General features: G+C 36.5%; 1 protein-coding gene across 5 annotated transcripts in view; it reads right to left on the reverse strand.

The window, feature by feature from the left end:
* LOC125857196 (MLP-like protein 34) overlaps window positions 1–23,834 on the reverse strand; it is a 384,557-nt gene that overhangs the window by 292,069 nt on the left and 68,654 nt on the right. The window contains exons 1-3 of one of the 5 annotated variants that reach the window (XM_049536883.1): window positions 3,634–3,854; window positions 2,039–2,476; window positions 1,050–1,120 (exon numbers count right to left, since the gene is read on the reverse strand). The exons of 2 other annotated variants lie outside the window; for them this stretch is intronic. In XM_049536883.1, the coding sequence (XP_049392840.1) occupies window positions 1,050–1,120; window positions 2,039–2,476; window positions 3,634–3,820 (696 nt within the window). In that variant the 5' untranslated portion in view covers window positions 3,821–3,854. Of the gene's footprint in view, window positions 1–1,049; window positions 1,121–2,038; window positions 2,477–3,633; window positions 3,855–23,834 lie in introns of those variants that run through there. 2 more of the 5 variants (XM_049536882.1, XM_049536884.1) reach the window with 2 other exon arrangements.

Below are 23,834 nucleotides of genomic sequence, written 5' to 3' on the forward strand. Positions count from 1 at the left end.
TTTGTCCTTTTACCCTATAAAATATAATGCGATAAAAGAATAGTGCCTTACTCCACTGGAATTTTCTCTTCAAGTCCATGTGACATGTTGCTATATAATGTATATAACTGACATTGTATATAAAATATGGTTGAGAAATATTTACTTTCTAAAAAGAAAGTAAAGAACACAATTCCCAAAAACCAATCTTTCATTTCTTTTAGAAAAAGATCATTTATTCGAGGGATGTGGGCATGTGGCTAGTAGATAAGACTCTTCCATTTTTAATCAGAGATGAGTAAATATTAAGACCTAGATAAGTAAATAAGGAAAGTCCTAATTAAAAGAAGCATTTTTTTTTATTAATGGATCGTACGCGATATGAATTTAGATTAATTGAAGTTCTAATATGAATAATATATCTAATGTAATCTCGTAAGTAAAGTCAAGAGATTTGGTGTATTCATAGATCTTACTCTTACCTAACCTTGTAAAAATAGAGATTATTTCTATTAAGCCATCAACTCAGCCAAAATATATCAAAATCAAATATTGAAAAAAAAATACAAGAGCAATATTAAAAAATACAAACTGTTTTTTCAATCCACAACTAAATATATTAGAAATTACATAGTCACTCATTTTGCCTTATTTTATTTTTATTCTTGATACATGTAGTAGACATTTCAAAGCACACTCATTAATAACAAACACACGTACGTTATGAGAAGACTTGAGACAACATCTTAGTTCCAAGCATTCACCATCTATTGTTCGTACTCTTTAAAAATATTGTCACACATATGACAGTATAGCATCTGTCAATATATTTTCAAAGAATCCGAGCAATAAATATATATAGTCATAGGTATATATCAATTGAGATGGTGAGTCTCAATATCTTTTGTGACATTGAGGCATAATTCCATTATAGTGTGTGGATCGGGCACATTACAATTCTTCTTTTCATATTCCAAGATCCAAGTAACTATATTATCTTTACCTTTTGTTTCAACATGAACAGTGGCGTAAAATGAATTATAATCCTCCAATATATCTCCTCCAGTCACTTTGAATTTAACCAACTTCTTTTCTTCATCTATTTCTTCAATTACATTCTTTGCCACCTTCTCTTTCCCATCTACAACAAAGATATATAGTAAGAATTTAATACTACTAATTCTTTTTTTCAAATGAGAGTATTGAATTGAATCTGAACGAATTAAAATGATTCGAATTAATAAACGGATAGAAGCATAGCTCATTGAAAATTTGATTAGGTTAATGGATCGAACATGTCAATTTAAGCTAAATAATGTGTCACAATTTAATGTCTTAAAATCTCTTTTTATCTGTTTATTATTTTAATTGCCTAATCAAACTAACCAAAGTTTTGTCCATTTAATTATCATGTCTATATCTAACCAACTGTGGCAATCCATTATGTCCAATTCAAAATCACTTTTTATTTGTTTATTATTTAGTCACCTAATCAAAACAACCAAAGTTTTACCCTTCATTTAATTATCAGGTCTATATCTAACCAACAGATCCAAAAAATTATTTATTTTTATATGTGATTATAAATTTTGACTTGTCTAAGCTTTAAGATTAGATTATGACCTATTGTTTAATCAAAGACAAAACACGTACGGAGTATTGGAAAAATTAACTTAGATATAAAATGTTTACTTCCCTATCTCAATTATTGAATAGTATATTTTTAGAAACAAATTAACTTTCAATTTTTTAGTTTATCATTATTGAGATATTTATATCCACATAAATGTCTAAAACTTATTGTAAATCACAACTTTAAAAATCTATCTTTTTTTTATTCTTTTTCTAAATTTTAAATCCAATCAAACGATTTCACATAAATTGGAACAAAAAAGATAATAGTAAACTTAAAATGCATATCATGGATTTCGAACTCAAAACTTCATGAAAAGTAGGAAACATTCTCTTTAATGGACCATACACATCACAAATCTAGATTAATTTTTAGTCAGTAAGTATCAAACATCGAATAACAAGAAAGAGTAGGATGTAGGCTTACCATGGGTGAAGTTCCAAAAGATAACAGAACCAACAGTGCCCCATTCACCTTCATGAATATCGACATTTTGTATATAACTAGGTGACATACTAGAAATATGATGTGGTCTATACCTAAATATTTCATGAAACACATCCCCATCAGTCTTGATATTTATCTCAGAAACTAACTTTCCTGTTAGGTGATGAGTCTCAATATCTTTTGTAACATCAAGACAAAATTTCATTAGTGTGTGAGGATCTGGAATATCTTGATTCAACTTCTCATATTCCAAAATCCAAGTAACTAAATTGTCTTCACCCTTTGTTTCAACATGAACAGTGAGGTAAAATGATTTGTAATAGTCCAATATATCTCCTCCAATCACCTTGAATTTAACAAGCTTCTTTTCTTCATCTATTTCTTCAATTATTTCCTTTGCAACCTTTTCCTTCCCATCTATAATATACACAAGCTTTAGTTAGCAACTTTTAAATAAAGTGTATATAACAAATTATACTTATTGACTCTTTAAATTTTGAATTCATCTATGCATATTATATTTACACAAATCTTTAATATGCAAAAAAATACTCCATTTAATTGAATTAAGTATTGTTTTACCTAAATCAATATGGTTCAAATTAAGTAAGTGTCTCTAAGTCAAGATAACATTATTACCTCCATTTTAATTTATTTGTGTTCCTTTCTTTTTTTAGTTTATTTTTAAAATGATGTTTTTTTTATCTCTTTAATTTCAATTTTACACATGACATATTTAAGACCACAAGATTAAAAGACATTTAAATAATATTCTATGTATCTTTAGTTTAACATCATAAAATTCGAAAAATTCTTTTACTTTTTAAACTCTGAATCAAATCAAAATCACACAAACATATTAAAATAGAGGAAGTAATTATTTTTGTCAACTCAACTCTTTCACCAATAAATGATCTAAAAGTCCGAGGAGAGATAAAGAGTAATTTCAGGAACAATAAGGTTAATTTATTCAAATGATCATATGGGGATGCAGCGTTGTGATATCAGATTCATCTGTATCGAATACTCTCAATGTAGATCTTAAGTCTACGCATAAATATTTATTAAATTTGTAATAAATATAATAGATCTGAAATCATAACTTATAAAATATAATACATTTAAGGCTAAGAAGCTTATCGTTTGAATTTATATATATTTAAATTCTGCACTTATGCATGTATCTTTATTTATCATCACCAATCATTAATTTTTTTGTAATAAATGTGTTAAGAACCTTAAACAATACTTATTTTAGACCATAGAGAGTACCATAAAATGGAGGCTGACAATATAAGGGCAGATCTAGCCCTTAAGGTACATGTAGATTCAAATTATCCTTATTTTTAATTTGTTAAATGGATCTTCAATCTACTTCAACCTCAAAAATTAGCAGTATCAAAAATTCAAAATAATATTTATAAATATATTATTATGGACTACTCAAGTAAGTTAAAGTATTATTTTATGTTAACTCGAGATCATTAAAGAATTTTACAAACTTTAAAATCGAAATTCACTTCTGATCAATATAACAAGAAGTTGAAGTGGTATAAAAAGTGGTGGCAACTTACCATGGGTAAAATTCCAAAAAATGACAGAGCCAACGGTACCCAATTCACCTTCATGAATATCCACATTTTGTATTTTATCAGAACTCATAGTTGAAATATGATGTGGTCTATGCCTAAAAATCTCATGAAACACATCTCCATCACCCTTAATATTTATCTCTGAAACCAACTTTTCTTCAAGACTCATTTTCTCTTCTCTCTCAAATGAAATCTTACAAAGATGAAGTGTGTGTGGTTCATTATTAACATGAATCTCTATGTCCTTTTATAGTTGGACAATATGTCTATACCATAAATCTTTTATATATTTTTAGAATATAAATATTAACAATTGAAAATTTTAACAGCTAAGTTAGTTGATTATCTAAACTTTTTGTAAGTGTTCAATTTTCCACTCAGTAATGTCCTTCTCCATTTCCCCTTATTTATTTTTTAAAAATAAATAATATCGTTCGACTCAAATAAGGCATATCAAAATTAGTTTGAAAAGAAAATATATTAGTAAAAACAATCTTATAAAAAATAAAGAAAACCAAAAGATACAAAGTTGCGTTATATATTTTATATATGATTTCCTTATTTTATGCATTTGCTTTTCTCTCTATATTTATAATGTATAATATATAGTCGTCGATACAAAAACGGCTCTTCGTCTATATCTATCCCAACTTCTAAGCAATTATATTTTTGTATACCTTTTCTTTATTTTAAAATTAGTGTTACGTTATATTTTTATTTTGTTTTGAAATAAATAATATTTTACATAACTAAAAAGACATAAATGATATTTTTTAATATGAAATTTATTTAAGTGAAGCAAATTTTATTTAATAAAAAAATTACTAAATGATACACTTTTTCCAAAATATTTATATTAAGTATAAGTTAATAAAAATACTTCCTTTGTTCATTTTTACTTGTCACTGTTTGACTTGATACACCCTTTAAGAAAATAATTATTGATATAGGTATTTTATCAAAATATTCCTATAAGATGATGTTTAGTGTTAAGTTTTGGAAAATGATTAGGAGAATAAATATTTAATTGTGAAGGTAAAACATGGAAAAAATAATTGTATTTTCTTAATATATCAAAAGTGACAAGTAAAATGAAAATCTATTTTAGGAATAAATGACAAGTAAACGTGAATGGAGGGTGTATATTTGACTTTCTAAAAATGAAAATAAAAAAGAATATCTATTTAGAGCTAATAAAATGGATCATGTTTTTCAGTTTTTATTGGGATTGACCCATATTATATAGTAGTTTGTTGTGCCGTAATTTAACTATCTTTAGAAAAATCATTTTTTGAAATGTTCTAAGTATAAATCAATTTGAGAAATACTTAGAAAGAGTCGCCACTTAATTTTTTAAAGAAAATAAGAAAACTTATAATTTTCAAAGATTTAAACAGAAAAAATCATTTGAAAATACCAAAGAAGATTCGGGGTTCAATTTACACTTCGAGAAGGGTTTAAGCATTCAAAGTGTCCGCTAACATGCGGTTGACCTGCGACTTGACTAAAATATATTTGACTATTTTTTAGAAAAAATAATTTAACATAGAGAATATATAATAGTTTACACTATTCGATTAAGTTCGAGAAAATAATTAAGAAATGAACCATTTTTATTCTATCTTTTTAGAAAGAGGGACCTAAGATGAAAATATTTGAATTAAGGTGTAAGTGATTAGAAAATTAATAAAACTAGAATGATTAGAATTTATTTAATAAATTAAACCAATTTAACACATTAAAACATGAAAATCATTTTAAATTACTTGAAAAGTAAAAGTTTTGACTAACTTTTTTGAAAAAAAATGACTAAGTAAGTATTTATGATAATAATTTACACTATTAGATTAACTTTGAGAAAGTAGTTAAACAAAGAGCGATATTATTTTTTAAGAAAAATGGGACCTTAATTGAAATATTTGAATTAGAGACATGTAATAAGAATTTTAACGAAACTAAGTTAGTTGGTTTCTATTTGAGTCATTTTTTTTGGTTTATGAAAAAGACTACTTTAAACTAAATAAAAAAAAAAATTGACTAAAGATTATAAATGGTAATGCAAGAGTCGATAAAATAAGATTTGTTAGAAATAAAACAACACAGATAAATAGTTCGTCTTTTGGGGAATTCAACTAAGTTAATTAACAATTCTAAAGTTAGAGTTAATGATAATAAAAAAACAAACAATAAACAAGGACAATTAAATAATTTAGAAGTAAAGGAGAGATGAATTTGGGCCCTTTTTGGGCCAAATTCGCTGCCATTATTGGGCTTAACCCAATTCCCCTTTTTGTATACACATGGTGTATATCAGTGTATATCGGCGTGTGTATAGGTGTTTTTCGTGTATATCTTGCTCCCAAATACCCGTATTTCGCCTCAGCTCCGTATTTTCAGACTTTTCGACCTGTTATATGAATGTATACCGATATATATCAATGTATATAGGCTGTATCTCAGCCTTTTTTCAGCTTTCTGAAACTTGTTTTCAATTTCCAGCCCCTGTACTGCCCTATTCGGATGACCCGGCTGACTTAAAGAAAAGAAAAATCGGGCCCCTATGGCCCAATCATCGAAATGCAATGGGAGAGTTGAAGCCTAAGAGGACTCGGACATTATTTCACATGCAATAAGGTAAAGGAAAGGAGTTAGTATATAATCCAATTAACAAAAATGCAAGAAGAGCACACTAATTTAATGCAAAATGCATATTTTTGACTCAAGAAAGATGTATACTAACAAACAATCCTACCAAAGGGGATCACATAGAGGCATACTGGACACCAACAAATTTGAAGAATACAAAAAAATAATAATAATAAATAAAATAAATATAATAAGAGAACACAATAGCCACTTAAGCCTAAGGAATTAATGTGTCTGCTATGCATGCCTACAGATGGCAAGACAGAGAGAAAAGGACACAAAAGAAGGGACAAAGTTATTCATTATCATACATATTAAAAGATATAGCAATAATACATATACTACACTAACCCATATCTTAAATTAAAAGACACATGAAAAGCTATTCTTGTCTTGAATGATATGGAAGTGATTGCTCATGAGCGACAATAAATTAAAGAGGATAAAAAAAATAGCAGAAGCAGTCGTACGTTACTACTAATGCTCATTCTTGAGACAAGTGGGGAAGTAAAAGGAAAATATGTTCATGCACTATGTCCTTTATAGAACATTAGACCAACAATCCAAATTAAAAATGAAAATAATAAATAAAAAAAGGATGAAGAACTTTACCACTTATTCCAATATAGCCTTCAAGAAAAAAAAAAGACTACAAGAGATTTGACAAAGAAAACCAAAAAAAGAGCGACTTATCTCGCAAATTCTAACTACAATCGACACTTCATCAATAAACAAAATCACTTTAGATAAATGCTTAAGTCATGGCCACAATGATCTTGAAAAGGACAAGTATAATATTCTTATAATATTCAACACAAACTTTTATCAAAAAACATATACTTCCACCGTTCCCAGAAAGAAAAATGCATTAGTTGAACAAATTTTAACAGACATGGAGCATTAGGATTCCTTGTGTAGTAATTTTGAAAAAATTAGAGACTAAGGACAAATTTGAAATTTAAACACAACATTTAAGCAACCCTTTGAAGTAATGTTAAGAACAAGAAAAACTTGAAACAAGGCAAGTTGTAAACAGAGACCTAAACAATTGTTATCAGACGCATTCGAAAGACTCCGACAAGTATCACATAAATATTGACGCTACAAAAGAAACTAAGAACGAGCATGGACCAAGCGTGATGAATCAATCCTATTCAAAACTACTACTCGCAACTTGGATAATTCATTTTCGAGAATAGCTAAACATAACCGCTTGGTTTATTTGCATCCTCCAAACACTTGACAAGCAAACACGGACTCTATTTCGACAAGTATGGACGGAGGAGTATTAAGATGATTAACGAATAAACAAACAGAAATCGTAATGAGCACAACTCAGCTAAGAAAAACTAGAGAAAGAGCCATAAACAAAGAAAAGCAGATCAAACAGGCGATAAAATCATTTTGAATACGAAATACACATAATAATTTCAAAAAGACTACGAAGAAGAGAAAACTTAGGCTCAAACTATATAAGATCAGCTCATAACCCAACTACAAATATTTCTTGATTTAACACTCATCGGAATCGAAAAGAAGAAAGGAAGAGGTCAAGAGTTGTTTACCTTGTTGTGGGCAGCGAACAGGGACAGGGTGAACAAGGAGTAACAACTTGACCACCGACTTCGAACTTCTGAAAACTCCTATGAATACTAACAGTTCACAAACAAAGGAAGAGCGTATATATATTTAAAGTGTATTTCTCTCGAGCTCTTCCCAAAAAAAAGTTCCCCCAAACATTGATTGAAAGAGGGAATATATAGAAGAAGAAGAAAAAAAACGTTTTGGAGGGGAAAATCCATTAGAATTCAAACAGCCATTTCAATTCCCTCTGCTATTTTTGAAACCACAGTAAAGGGGATGGGCAAAAGCTGATTTCCGTGAAAAGGGGGGAAAGGGGACGACGAAGAGTATGGGTGCGGCAGATGCCTGCTGCTTTTCGGATTTGCTGGGATTTGCAGCTCTTGACTTTTGGTTCTTGCGTAGAGAAGAAAAAGTTGGGTCGATTTGGTATGTGTATGTATATGCCGATGTATGTTGAATGGAATTGTTGGATCGGATCTTTTTGGTACTGAAATGTAAAGGAATGGGTTGATGTAGATTGGAATGGGTTGCTGATGAGGATTTGGGAGGGATGGGAATTGTTACTGGAAAAGGGAAATAATGAACTGGGTTTCTTTTGCTGAAGGAATTGGGCCAGTTCGAGTACTGGGCTGCGAATTGAAAAAGAAAAAAAAAACAGAGGCCAAAATTTGGCCTTTAAATCGGCTGAAAATTGTTTAGTAATAAAAGTTCAACTAAATCTAGATTGTAATCGAATCGAATTTAATCGATGATTTGGTTAAGACTTAAACAAAATGAATTAATATGAATTAATTGATGAGCTTCTTAATCTTAACGAAATAAAAAATAATTAACTTAATTATAAACTAATTAATTCAATTACAAAACTAATTAACTCAAAATTATAACTATAACTTAAAGTAAATTAATAAAATATTTAACTAAAATGTAAAATCTTTTGTGATGATTTTCAAATATTTATAAAATAACGTGATTGCAAAAATATACGTATTTATTTTTAAAAAATGATAAAATTACTTTAAACATAGCTTGAAAGTATTTTGAATTTCATAAACTCATTAATTCAAAATTATAACCATCCCTAATATTTAAAATATAATTTTTTTTTTGAGACAATTTTCGAATAATCATAAAATATACTAATTAGACACATAACTATATAATAATTAACTTAATTATACACTAGTTAACTTGAAATATAAGTTATTAATTAATTTAAACCAAATAGCCAAATATTTAAATAAAACTAAAATCGTTTTGAGGCAATTTTCGAACATTCATAAAATATACTAATTAGACACATAACTATATAAAATATCATATTTATTATTTTTGAAATTTATAAAAATGACAAAACTACTTAAAATGACTTGAAAATTATTTTGAATTTTATAAAGCCAATTATTTCAAATCGTTTAGAATTTAGGAAGCTCGATGATTAATTTATATTGGGAAGGGTCAAAATTGGGTGTCAACAACTGTCCCTCAATTTACTTGGATTGATGCAAGAAATTCGAGAAAAATGAAATTGACTAATCCAATTTTGACCGACCTCATCCTCATCTGCCGGAAAAGAGGTTTCGGTACGAACTTTAGGGATTATGGCCGAACCCCGAAAATGGGTCTCCTACATATCTCAGGCTATATGAGAATTCAGGCCACCTGTAGTTTGATGTGCTTTATTTGACGCATGATTTGAAAAAAAATTCAAAAGTCATCCCGATATCAAATTATGAAGAGATCGGAACGCTTGGGAATAAGATTTGAGAGCGGATGTTGGAATACAGCCGAGTTTTCAACATTGATCCCGCCTACATATCCCTCAACTCGGGGAATCAGGCTGCTTGTAGTTCGACTCAATCGGGTGAAAAAAAGAAAATCTCTTATGACAAGATATCCTTCAGTTCAGGAAGAGTGACAAAATGAGTTGAGTATGAAAAGGAGGCTTGCAACCACTTAACCATGAATATGGAGCTCTTCACATCCATAAGTAAGGACTTACACGGACATAATTTCCAAGGCTCTTGGTGCATTGTCACTCAGATTGAGAAATTGCTTCCGGTGAACCCAAAATTTTCCGGATGCAAAATAGGAACTGATAAATCTAAGAAAAACCCACATGCCTTCTGATAGGGGTGTGGTTTGATTGTGGTGGAAGTCGCTCCTCTGCTCGCGTCCTAAGAGTTTGACACTCCTCTTTGGACTATGTCCCAGTTCGCTGCTAAGAAAAAGTTTCACGTTGTGCTGCATCCTAATTGATGTCGTCTGCACCTATGGTTTGTTTTGAGAATTCATCCTCTTGGATGCTCTCGACAAAGACTGAGATAAAACTCATTAGCATAAAAAATGTCATTCAAATGGAGGGATAGTTAAAACTCATTAGCATAAAAAATGTCATTCAAATGGAGGGATAGTGTCTTTTACCGTGTTGACACTGAATTGTTCTCCTTGAACATTTGACGTCAACTCTATCGGGTTTGACGTGAAGCAAATAAAGCTTGTGTCTCATATTTGCAATATAATCTTCAGTGTACTCTTCATTTGATGTCAAAGTAATAAAAAATAGGCTGATGTAATATGTTGATAGTTCTTTTGATGTCGTTGTTGCAAAGAAAAATGATGCCTCCGATATCAATCTTCTTTTGATAGGCGAATCTTAGTGAATCTTTTTCCCGCGATGTATGAATCTCTTTTCGCGATGCATGAATCTTCTCTTGCAATGTACGAATCATTTCCCGCGATGCATGAATCTTCTCTTGCTATGCATGGCTTCTCCGCGATGCATGACTTATTTCTCTTGCTATGCATGACTTCTTTGAGATGCATGAGTTCTTTCTCTTGCAATGCATGATTCCTTTCTCTTGTAATACATGAATCTATTTTCTTCTCTTGTAATACATAAATCTCTTTTCTTGCTATGCATGACTTCTCTGCGATGCATGATTTCTTTCTCTTGCTATGCATGACTTCTTTCTCTTGCAATGCATGATTTCTTTCTCTTGCAATGCATGACTTTTCTGTGATGCAGGGCTTCTTTCTCTTGCAATGCATAACTTTTCTGCGATGGATGACTTCTTTCTCTTGCTATGCGTGAATTTTTTTTTTCTCTTGCTATGCATGAACCTTTTCTCGCGATGCATGATTTCTTTTTTTTCCGCGATGCATGAATCCTTCTCTTGCTATGCATGAGTCTTCTCTCTTACTATGCATGAAGCTTTTCTCGCGATGCATGATTTCTTTTGATGATGCCCCCCTGATACCAAATGAAGATAATGCTTCACCGAGCAACATATGTGATCTTCTTGGTATCTTTTGGGATGGCGGTATCGTCTGAATCGACAATATAATAAACATGACCCTCGGAGTAGTGGTATCATCTCATTTGACAATACAATATAAATGACTCTCCGAGTAGTGTATTATCATATATGACAATATAATGCAAATAAACGTCTTCTAGATATCTTTAGTTGCTAGAAAATAAATAAAATTTCTCTCTTCAAGGTTTTTATTTGTCACCACTCCGAACATAATCGTATGTCCATTATGGATTTCGCCTTGTTGGGAATTTGAATGAAATAATGCTATTCATATTCCCAAATATTTGATATAAGAAACATAAAATATTTCCTGCATCCACCGAAAAAATTATCAATTTTGGGGGGAGCTCCTCGCCCTTTTGACTTCTCCATATTCATTGAATGGAGGAATATGTTGATTTTGAGATAAACCTATAAACCTGCATCCATAGGAGAATAGTTAGTTTTTTAAAAAATGAACTGATCTGTGTCGATTTCTTCGTTTGTATGCTCCTTGTCTTGCTATCTCCAGTTGATTTTTCCGATCTCCCTTCTCTTGATAGATAAGACAAAATATTTTAATGCCACAATAATTGAAACAGGAAAGAAAAGTTTTTAAGAAAAATAGATTTTTAAAAGTGATGTTTTTGAAAAAGGTCACTGCCAAGTGTCATGTCACATCGAGTTTAATGAACGCCATTGGAGTTGATGTTTCGAGTTCTATTTGATTACGTGTTGGGAAGTATTCAAAGTTGCTCTAAACTGCCGATAAACCCTGTGGAAATTTTGAGGCCATCCTCAAAATTTCTGTCTCAGTTTACTGTCTTGGCTTATTTTTAACCGTTGGCAAACAAATCACGGAATTTTTGAAATCTTCTCAAAAATTCTGTCCCAGCTGCAAATCTCAAAACATCTTCAGTCCTGAGAATATTTTAGTCTCGACTTTGTTGGAGAGATCGTCTTCTTGAGAATTTTTGAGTCCCTCTCAAAAATTTTGTCCCAATTTCTATTATAAAGGAAAAATAGAAACCTTACAGGAGATATGACCGAGCCGTTGTGGCGCCTACGTATCCCATTAAGACAGGAATCAGGTTAAACGTAGTTCCCCCTCGAGGATTAACAAAAATAGAAAATTTTAAGCAAAGAACCGACCGAGGCCGACATAGGCTGCCTACGTATCTCATTCTCGAAAATTCAGGTCGAACGTAGTTCAAATACAAAGAAATATTGAAAAGGGATAAAGGAGTGGCCGAAGCCGACATAGGCCGCCTACGTATCTCATTCTTGAGAATTTAGGTCAGACGTAGTTCATTACAAAGAAATATTAAAAAGGGATAAAGGAGTGACTGAAGCTGACATAGGCCGCCTACGTATCTCATTCTTGAGAATTCAGGTCAGACGTAGTTCATTACAAAGAAATATTGAAAAGGGATAAAGGAGTGACCGAAGCCAACATAGGTCGCCTGCGTATCTCATTCTTGAGAATTCAGGTCAGACGTAGTTTATTACAAAGAAATATTGAAAAGGGATAAAGGAGTGACCGAAGCCGACATAGGCCGCCTACGTATCTCATTCTTGAGAATTCAGGTCAGACGTAGTTCATTACAAAGAAATATTTTGAACGAAACGATTACAAGCAAATGGAACAATTACAAGGGAATGGCAGAAAATATAAACTAAAACTTCACACATAGTACCTCTTGACAGCATCTGAGTTGATCGGTTTCGGCCATTCAGTGCCATCCATCTCCGACAGGACTAGGGCACCTCCAGATAACACTTTGGAACCATGTAGGGTCCTTGCCAATTCGGTGCAAATTTCCCTTTGTACTCATCCTGATGAGGAAAAATGCGTTTAAGGACTAACTGACCAATTTCGAATGTTCTAGATCTTACTTTCTTGTGGAAAGCACGAATCATCCTTTGTCGATAAAGTTGACCATGACAAACCGCAACCATTCTCTTCTCATCGATCAAGGTTAACTGGTTAATCCGCTTGCGAACCCATTCAGCATCATTCAATTAAGCTTCTTGGATGATTCTCAATGAAGGTATTTCAACTTCTGCAGGTATAACTGCCTCTGTTTCATATACTAGCAAATATGGAGTAGCTCCAACTGATGTTCTGACAGTTGTTCGGTAATCCAACAAAGCATATGGCAACATCTCGTGCCAACCTCTGCGATTATCAATCATCTTTCTCAAAATCTTCTTTATGTTCTTGTTGGCGGCTTCTACAGCTCCGTTCATTTGGGGACGATAGGCGGTGGAATTCCGGTGAATAATCTTGAATTGTTCACATATTTCTCTCATCAAGTGACTGTTAAGATTCGCTCCGTTATCTGTAATGATGGATTCTGGTACTCCAAACCTACATATCAGGTTGTTGCGAACAAAATCAGCTACAACTTTCTTGGTTACCGACTTGTACGAAGCTGCTTCCACCCACTTGGTGAAGTAGTCAATGGCAACCAAAATGAATATGTGTCCGTTAGAGGCAGTTGGCTCTATTGGACCAATGACATCCATGCCCAAGCTACAAAAGGCCAAGGTGAACTCATAGCATTAAGTTCGTGAGGCGGCACTCGAATTAAATCACCATGCACTTGACATTTGTGACATTTCTGCACAAACTTGCAACAATCATGTTCCATAGTCATCCAAAAATAGCCTGCTCGAAGGATCTTCCTTGCCAAAGTGAGTCCGTTCATGTGAGTGCCACAAACTCCGGCATGTATCTATTCCAAAAGCTTTGCAGCTTCACTAGCATCAACACATCTGAGAAGACCTAAATCTGGAGTCCTCCTGTAAAGGATTTCCCCACTTGCAAAGAAGTTGAGGGCCATACGGCGTATCGATTTCTTCTGGTTGAACGTTGCATTCTCAGGATAAGTCCCATCTTCTAAATACTTCTTGATGTCAAAACACCAAGGCAAACCATCTGGTTTTGCTTCAACATGTGAACAATGAACAGACTGTTCTTTTACCTCTATATCTACTGGATCAATATAACTTGTATCCGGATGTTTGATCATTGAGGCAATGGTGGCAAGAGCATCGGCCAACTCATTCTATGTTCTGGGAGTATGTCTGAACTCAATCTTGCGAAATCTTTTGCACAACTTCTGTATATATTGCACGTATGGTGTGATTTTTGGATTCTTCACGGCCCATTCCCCTTGAACCTGATGAATTAGCAAATCAGAATCTCCAATAACCAGCAACTCGTGAACATTCATATCAATTTCCATCTTCAGACCGAGGATGCAAGCTTCATACTCAGCCATGTTGTTCGTGCATTGGAACCGGAGTTTAGCCGCCATAGGATAATGCTGACCGATTTCTGATACTAGGACCGCTCCGATTCCTTTCCCTTGATGATTCGCCGCTCCATCAAAGAACACTCTCCAACCAGGGTACGCTTCAGAAATATCCTCACCCACAAATGCTATTTCTTCATCGGGAAAATAAGTCTTGAGCGGTTCATACTCTTCATCAACTGGATTCTCTGCAAGATGATCAGCCAAGGCTTGTGCCTTTATCGCCTTCTGAGTCACATACACGATGTCAAACTCACTCAGAAGCATTTGTCATTTAGCCAACTTTCCGATTGGCATTGCTCTCTGGAATATATACTTCAACGTGTTCTCTCCAAAAGAGTGTAACGAGCCTCATATGGAGTGAACTTTTTACTCAAGTAATAAATGGCTCGCTCCTTCTTTCCAGTCTCATCATGTTGACCAAGAACGCATCCCAACGCATTATCCGAGACCGACAAATATAGCAATAATGGACTCCCTTCTCGTGGAGGGACCAACACCGGTGGATTGGACAAATAGTCCTTGATGGCATCAAAAGCAGTTTGACATTCTTCGGTCCACTTGGCTGAGGCATCTTTTTTCAATAACTTAAAGATGGGCTCACACACCACGGTGGACTGAGCTATGAACCGGCTGATGTAGTTCAACCTTCCTAAGAAACTCATCACCTCTTTCTTAGTCTTCGGAGAAGGTAATTCTTGGATCGCCTTGATCTTGGAAGGGTCAAGCTCAATGCCCCTTCTGCTGACTATAAATCCGAGTAACTTCCCTGCAGGTACTCCAAAAGCACACTTGGCGAGATTTAACTTCAAATTGTATCGACGCAGACGATCAAAGAATTTTCTCAAGTGAGCCAAGTGATCCGAACTCTCACGGGACTTAATTATGACATCATCTACATACACTTCGATCTCTTTATGAATCATATCGTGAAAGATGGTTGTCATGGCCCTCATATAAGTAGCACCGGCATTCTTGAGACCAAAAGGCATCACCCGATAATGATATACACCCCAAGGCGTAATGAAAGCTGTCTTTTCTGCATCTTCTTCGTCCATCAGGATCTGGTGATAACCCGCATAACAATCAACAAATGGCTGCATCTCATGCTTAGCGCAGTTATCAATGAGGATGTGAATGTTTGGCAATGGAAAATTATCTTTCGGGCTAGCTTTGTTGAGATCTCTATAATCAACACAAATTCTGATTTTTCCATCTTTCTTGGCAACCGGAACAACATTGGCTAACCAAGTCGGATATTGTGTCACTTCCACTACTTGAGAGTCGATCTGTTTCGTAATCTCCTCTTTGATCTTCAAACTCAACTCAGGCTTGAATTTCCAAGTCTTTTGTTTTTACTGGACTGAAATCTGGGTTAATAGGCAACTTGTGGGATACCATATTCGTACTCAATCCTGGCATATCTCTATAAGACCAGGCAAACACATCAATTTACTCTCTAAGCAAATGGACCAGGTCTCTTCTTTGAGTTTCGGTCAGATGGATACTGATTTTTACTTCTTAAACACATTCCTCATCTCCGAGATTCACAGTCTCGATTTCCTCTAAATTTGGCTTGTGTTGATTCTCGAATTGTCGAAATTCATCCGCAACATGTTCGGGTATCTCATTCTCTTCTTTGTATTCCTCACATTCGTCATCACCTACTTCATTTCGTTCACTCGGTTCATGACATGACATGACATTGGCAGGTTTTAAATTAATATTACTGAAATCATAAACGAACAAAGTTAGGAAAAATATAAACAGATAAATAAACAAAACTTTAATAAAAGAGACTTTTCATTTAAATTGAAAGACAAACACAAGCTTTGGTCATGGCCGAGGGCTATTTTGCCTTTTTTAAACATCACAAGGAAATTTAAAAGTTTCAAACAAATAACAGTTGCATAAAGGGTGGGTCTCGAGCCACTTCCGGACTACCACCAAATTTAAAAATAAACAAAACATATGTCGTTTCTACCCAGATGAGCGGGAAATCAAGAGTGGTGTGGAAGTCCAATTTTGCAATTGCTCCTCAGGTTCTGCGTCCCGGATGTCTGATGTCCCGGCCTCTTCCTCGATGACCACATCAATCTCCTCAAACAGGCCCCAGATTCCTTCCCCGAGATCACCATTGTTGACGTGTTCCTGCACCGGGAATGACTGGTACAGATGAGGAATTGGCCTGGCTAATGCTTGATTAACATTCTTGTTCTTCATCTCTGTTTCGTCATCTGTTGGGATATATCCCAAACCAAACTTCGCTCCTTTGGCGGGGATTTGGATAGGCTCGACAATTCCTTGGAAATGTTTCCCCAACCCGAAACCTGGTTCGAAACCATTCTGGAGCATGACAGTAGCAATCATTTTGTACACGGCAGGCATAAGAGGCTGTGAAGCCAAGTCATCATCGGTGGCATTTACCAGCTCCACCGTGTAAAAGTCGCAACCTCGAGAGACATCATCAATGATTGGTGCACACCCCTTGGAATGGCACCCTTCACCATAAATGACCAATTCCTAGTCCTTCCAAACAAATTTTAACAGTTGGTGAAGGGTAGACGGCACACCCCTGGCCATGTGGATAAACGGTCTTCCCAGAAGTAAATTGTAGCTGGTATTGATGTCCAACACCTGAAACTCCACATTGAATTCTGCAGGCCCCATCTGAATATCCAAATTTACTGCCCCTATCGTGTCTCTTTGCACTCTATCAAAAGCTCTCACATTGACCTGGTTTTGTTGAACCTTTCCCAAGTCGAATTTCAGCTGCTTAAGAGTTGAAAGCGGACATATGTTAAGACCGGACCCATCGTCGACCAAAACACGATTTATAATTTTTTCTCGGCACTTGATGGTGACGTGCAGAGCTTTGTTGTGCATCTTCCCTTCAAAGGGCAGCTCTTCGTCACAAAAGCTGATTCGGTGCCCTCGAACAACTTGGTTTATCATAGCCGCTAGATTGTCGCTGTTAGTACACACAGGCACATATGTGTCATCCAAAGCTCTCATCAAAGCCTGTCTATGCAACTGCGAACTCATCAATAAAGCCCACACAGAAATCTGAGCCTGTGTCTTCTCTAGATGCTTCACAATCGAATAATCTTTCGGTTGCATTTTTCTCCAGAACTCCTTAGCTTCGGCTTCACTGATCAACCTTTTTGCCTGGTCCTTCTTCTGCCCTCCTTGAGCCAACTCTTCCGGTGTGTAGCACCTGCCGGATCTAGTCATACCCTGGGTAACAGCTGTTTCAATCACAAACTTTGGTCGAACAAGAGTTCCTCGTGGCACCAAGGCAACAGCCTTCTCGGGCGTCAGAATCACAAACTCTTTCTTCTCTCTAATGCTCAATGAGGCTACAGCCTTTTCTAGTTCATTAGGAACACCCGAAATTATTGCTTTTGTCACGCACCAATCGTCATCTGTCTCTATCATATTGATAGTGACGCCCCCATGATTTGGCAAAGGATTACTGTTGACATTGGGTGCGACCGTCTGAAGAGAGACCACATTCTGGTCAATCAGGTCTTGAATCTTATGCTTCAGGTTGATACAGTCTTCAGTGTCATGTCCAACACTGTTGGAGTGATACGCACACCTCTGATCAGGTCTGTAAAACTTCGAGCTAGTGTCAACCGGCTTGGGCCCCACTGGATGAATATATCCTGCCGCAGTTAATCGTTCGAACAACTTTGTTCGGCTTTCAACAAGCGGAGTGAAAATTCTGGCAAGCTTCTTCTCAAATCTAGAACGGGGGGGATCGTAATTGCCTTGTTGAAGAGGAGGCATTTGATGATAATTTGGAGCGTTTGGACGGGGGGCTTGATACCTGGGATATGAGTTGGTTTGGTAATTTGGTTGTGGAGCTTGGTAGTTCGGAGGGGTATTTTGGTAAAGTGGAGCTGGGTTTTGGTACTTTGGGGGAGGCGTTTGGTAATTTGTCTGAATACTGGCACAGTTGGGGGCGGCATTTCGGTAGTGATGAGATGGGGTTTGGTAAACTGGAAGGGGAGTTTGGTAAATAGTAGGGGGAGTATTTTGATAGCTGGGAAGTGGGGTGTTTTGGTAGCTGGTGGGAGGGGTATTTTGGTAATTAACTTGTGCATAACATGCCGAGTACGAACTCTGTGAAGGTCGAGAACGACCTTGGTATGATGATGATTTCCTTGGGGTCTTCTTCCCCTCATAAGAGATAGAGGACACATCCTCTCTTTTCTTCTTCAACAAACCCGAAGATCCGGGCGAGGCAGCAACACGGGCAATCTTCCCGGTTTTTAATCCATCTTCGATAGTCTCACTTACCTTGACTATCTCAGCAAATTTTGCTCCAACGAGCAACATGATTCTGTCATAATATTCGGGCTCTTGCACCCACACAAACACTTCGACGATTTCCTTCTCCGACATAGGAGGTCTAACTCTAGCTGCCTCCTTCCGTCATCTATATGCAAATTCTTTGTAACTTTCGGTTGGCTTCTGCTTCATCTTCTCCAAGGAGTAACGGTCAGGAACGATCTCCACATTGTAGGAGAATCGTTCAATGAAGTCCTTAGCCAGAGCATTCCAACTAGATCACTGTCTCGTTTCATGAGACGTAAACCACTCTAGAGCCTCTCCGCTCAGACTTCGACTAAAAAGCCGCATTAACAAAGCTTCGTCTCTTCCAACTCCCACGAGTTAGTCACAGTAGGCCCTCAGGTGTGCTAAGGGGTTCCCCGTTCCTCTGAAGATGTCGAATTTTGGCACCTTGAACCCTTCCGGGAGGTCCAAATTCAGATGAATACACAGGTCTTCGTAGCTCAATCCGGCGACCTCAGGAATGCAGTTCAATTCTTTCATGGCCTTTCTAATTTCTTCCTTCATATCTATCTTGGTGGTCTCTTCTTTTGACCTCCACTCTCTCTCCCTTTCCTCATAGTGGTCGAGCTCGGAACAAGTGGCGTAAGGCTTATTGGAGACTGGGATTTAGAAAGTGGTTTTCTGAGGTAGGGGTGGAGCAATGGAGGGACTTTGGACATTTTGAGTGGCTTGGTAATTTTGAGGGAAAGTCTGGGGGTTGGTATGTTGATTTTGGTGATAGAGGGAAACGTGCGGGCGATTTGCATTTTGGCTTTGAGGGGGTAGGCCAATTTGGTGGTTTGCATTGGGGGAAGGAAGTGGCGCTTGGAGGTTGGTATTTTGAGGAGGGGGTGGTGTTTGATAAGAGGCTGAAGCGTAATGGGGGTTTTGGGTGGTAAGGTCAACGATGGAGGGATTACGAGCAGGGCTTAAAGGCGGGTTCTGAGCTTGTTCCACGTTAGGATGGGGAATTTGAGTTGGAGGTCTTCCGTCTGGTTGAGTGTTGACAGCAAAAATTGGAGGAGGCAAATCGTGTTTCCTCTGCATCTCGACCCTCATCTCAGCAATTTGTTGCATCAACTGTAGGATCAGTTCATTCTGATCAGCAAGGGCGGGTTGAGCCACCACGACATCAGTAAGGCTGATTTCTTCGTTGTTTTCACCCATTGCTGCTTCTCCCTTTTGTGAACTTTGATTGGGGAAGGAATCTGTAGAACCTTTGGATCTACTAAAATAAGGATGATCAGCCAGCTTATCGACACAGACCAGTTCTAACTCCCTGTTGAGAAAAACAACTCAAAGGCAAATATGTTAGTTTTGATTCGGCACAAATAATGCAAAATATCATATAGAAAGCAGATAAACACATAAAAGTTGCTTCGTTTGAGAACATGCTAACCCACGAATAATGGGGACTGACTTTTGAACATGCAGGAATTTGCTCGTTTTTATGTTGAGGTTGGTGACTCAGAAAGGTTAAATTGCGTTGAGCTAAGGTCTTCCTGCTGTATTTCTGGGAATTTGTTGATCTGAACTCAATGTTTCATTGTAGAATGAAGGGAAAATTTTTTAAAAGATAGGGGCCGGGCCTTGAAAGGCTGCCTACGTATCTCCCAAGGAGAATTCAGGCCCTACGTAGTTCGAATACAAAAGAAGTTTCATTTTCATTCATTTTTTGAAGATTAAAAGGAAAGTGAAAAGTAAACAATAAAGCTCCTAAACGATAAAATGTGCCTCCACTCAGGCCATTCTTTTCTGATTGTTGCATTAATCACGGGGGGTAAACCCATATGCTTCGAGGGTGGTTTTCTCATTCCTTTCCTTCCATCGTCCCTGAATAGGAGGCCTATAGACAATTTCCTCCCCAGTGTCTTCTTCAGTAACTTCCGGTCTAGCGCCTTTGGGATCACTGTTGGTGGCCTCTTGGCTGAAAAAAGAGTGTTTTCCACGTGGTTTCTGAAGCATTATAGTTATATCTTTGATGACATCGCGCTTCTTCCGCACAGCAGCTGTCTCTTCATTTATAACAGCACATTTTGTCATCTTTGCTGCCAATTCCACGTCTAATGCCGCATTTGCTGTTCGTGCGATTGCGGTGGCAAACTCTACTTCTATTCTCTTTTTTCTGGTTTCTTGGATCTCTTGTCTGAGCCGCCGTAATTTCATCCTCAAATCCTCTTCAATTAGCTCTATGTCGATACTTTTTCCTTTTTCCACCTTAGCTGCAATTTTACCTTTTATGAGATGATAGAGTAGTGGCTTAGGATTTGGTAGTAGGATTTTATTTCTGACTGAGAAACTTAACTCATAGGATTTTGGTCGGACATTTTGGTAGCGACTTGTATTTGACATTATTCAATTTATATATATATATATATATATTTATTTATTTGACAAGGAGTGGGTTAAAATGTCCTCATTCAAAGCAATGTACCACACAAACAGTTAAACACACAAGTAAACAGGCAAATTTCGCGTCCTAAACATGCATGTGACCCTTTTGTGCCAAGGGTAGGCTTAGCGAATTGAAGGATGTATTGCGCCATTTAAAACAAATTGTTGCACCCCCAAAACAGAATTCATAAACAATAGAGAATTCATTACAAAGTTAAGCAAAGGGATACATCTTTTAGGGAAGGGATAAATTGCAAATACAAAAACATCAATCCCACGCAGGGGAATAAGATAACTAAAATGCTGAAGGACCTGCTCCTCCTCTTGCTTTTTCCACTTCTTCACGAATGAGAAACTTGCTGGTTATCACATGCGGCTCAGCGAACACAGATTTGGAAGACATTGACACGCCCTGGAGGGTGTTAAGCTGATCATTCAAGTTCAAGTCCAAACGTATTAGGCAGGATCTCGCGTCAGCTAACTCTTGCGTGGCAAAGGCTAATGCCCTTTGGCTTTCATATTCTCTATGCTGAAACTCTTGTTCCCTACGCAGGTATTCTTGCTCCCTACGTTGAAACTCTTGCTTTCTTCGGTCCCATTCCTGCTGAAAATGGTAGGCCTAGATTTGAAGCCTTACCTGGACATCTTCAACCTGTCGGCCCGTGCGTGGCGTTGGGTCAAGTGTACCACGCAGATCATTCTGCAACCATTTTTTGTATTCATCCACATACCCGGCTTCATATCTATTTTCTGTCATGCTCTCTTTTAGGTTGACCCGTCCAGACCATTCTTGACAAATATCCTTGGCGTGAGGTATCTTGTCGCACCCGTTGTAGTCAAAGACGTAGCGGCTAGTGTCTCCTTTGAAAGGTAGAATCTGTCTTCTGCCGAATTGCCGCATTACCCTGCTAGGATTGTAAGGTCGTACCCCTCTAATGCCAGGAAGGATTAGAAAAGGACACTTAGCCCCCTGAATAGCTATTTTTTCAGACATGAAATCTTGAAACATCCATTGTACGTTTTCCTCTTTTATGTCATGGAAGACTTTGGCCCATGATTCCCTAGTGCTGTGGATCTTGAACCTGTTGTTGCTCAAATGAAACTTGTAATGGTCGAGGCGGCTTTCTTTTGTGGTTCGGCCAATTTCTGTTTCTAAGTCTCGTATGTCTTCACCAGATGTTTATACATTCACTACTGTAGCAAAATATTACAACCTTGAAAAAATGGAAACCCGTTTTTGCATTGACCCAAAGATCGGTAGATGTCAGCCAGAATGATCAGGGCTAGGTTGAAGTATTTCTTAACTTGTCCTTTCTTACTAACACCCTCGAAGATGGCGTGTGTAACCATGACAACCCGAGTATCAATTTCATTCCCTTCACCTTGAGGAAATACCATCGTCCCTAAGAGGCATACAGCAAATGCTAAAGTTTGAGTTTGACTCCAACTACTGCGACTGAGAAACTCATTTGGAAAATTCTTATAATAATTCTCGTGTCCCCACCGTTCGTAGAATTTCAGAAAAGGAATACTTGGGATGTCTGGCCAGTCTGCATTTACTAGTAACAACATGTTCTTCAGTTCTGTGCTGGTCGGCTTATCTGGTAGCAAAATGTGGTGATCTGGATGATTTTTCCTTTTCTGGCACATTCCGACATTATCTAGGCAATCTTTGATTTCTTCAACAGTTGGTGTCATTTCAACATCTCCGAAGCGAAACACCATCCTCTCATCGTCCCAAAATCGAGTGACCACCTCAATGAACTTAGGCCAGACTCTGAGATTCATTGTTGACGGGAGGTGACCTAAGTGAATGGAGAGTTCTCTTTTCTGATATGCATTTAGATTGTACCACCATACACAGAGGAGGTTTGACGTCTCGGTGACCATTTTGAAACTCAAGTGTTGCTTAGCCATCTACAAAAACATACAAATAATTAGATACCCCCCTAAACCCAAAACACAACACTTTGTCAAATAGCGCATACATCCTTCAAACACGTAAGTATGAGCGTCCGTTCGGGTCGTGGGCCCTTTGGACTCAAGGTGGTCTTTATAATGGACCCGACACGCCTTGGGTATTGGGTCATCTTAGGCCAATGCGCTAAATTTCAGGGATTTGGTCTTGCTCTATCCTAGTATGACTAAGAGTGGGTTTTCTTTAAAGTGGATTGGTGACCCAAGCGGACTACTTGGGCTGAGACAATTAACGACCGTTGACTATCCAGTAACCAACTACTTTCGTCAGGGTGTCCCGAGAACAATTTGGTTAACGAACGACTGCGGCCCGCATAATCATCCTTTAAGTGAAATAAAGAAAAAAAAATGTCACTTGACGGAATAAATGATATGCATGCAATGACAGTTGATATCACAATTTAAGCAAATAAGGCACATATGAGGTGAACCAATTCAACAAATATTAGCAAATAGTCAGAGAGAGTCAAGTCATTATGGTTAGAACCTAATTGAATCTCCAGCAGAGTCGTCATTTCTGTTGTGCCGTAATTTAACTATCTTTAGAAAAATCATTTTTTGAAATGTTCTAAGTATAAATCAATTTGAGAAATACTTAGAAAGAGTCGCCACTTAATTTTTT

The sequence above is a fragment of the Solanum stenotomum genome, chromosome 2, assembly GCF_019186545.1.
Source record: "Solanum stenotomum isolate F172 chromosome 2, ASM1918654v1, whole genome shotgun sequence".
Lineage (NCBI taxonomy): Eukaryota > Viridiplantae > Streptophyta > Magnoliopsida > Solanales > Solanaceae > Solanum > Solanum stenotomum.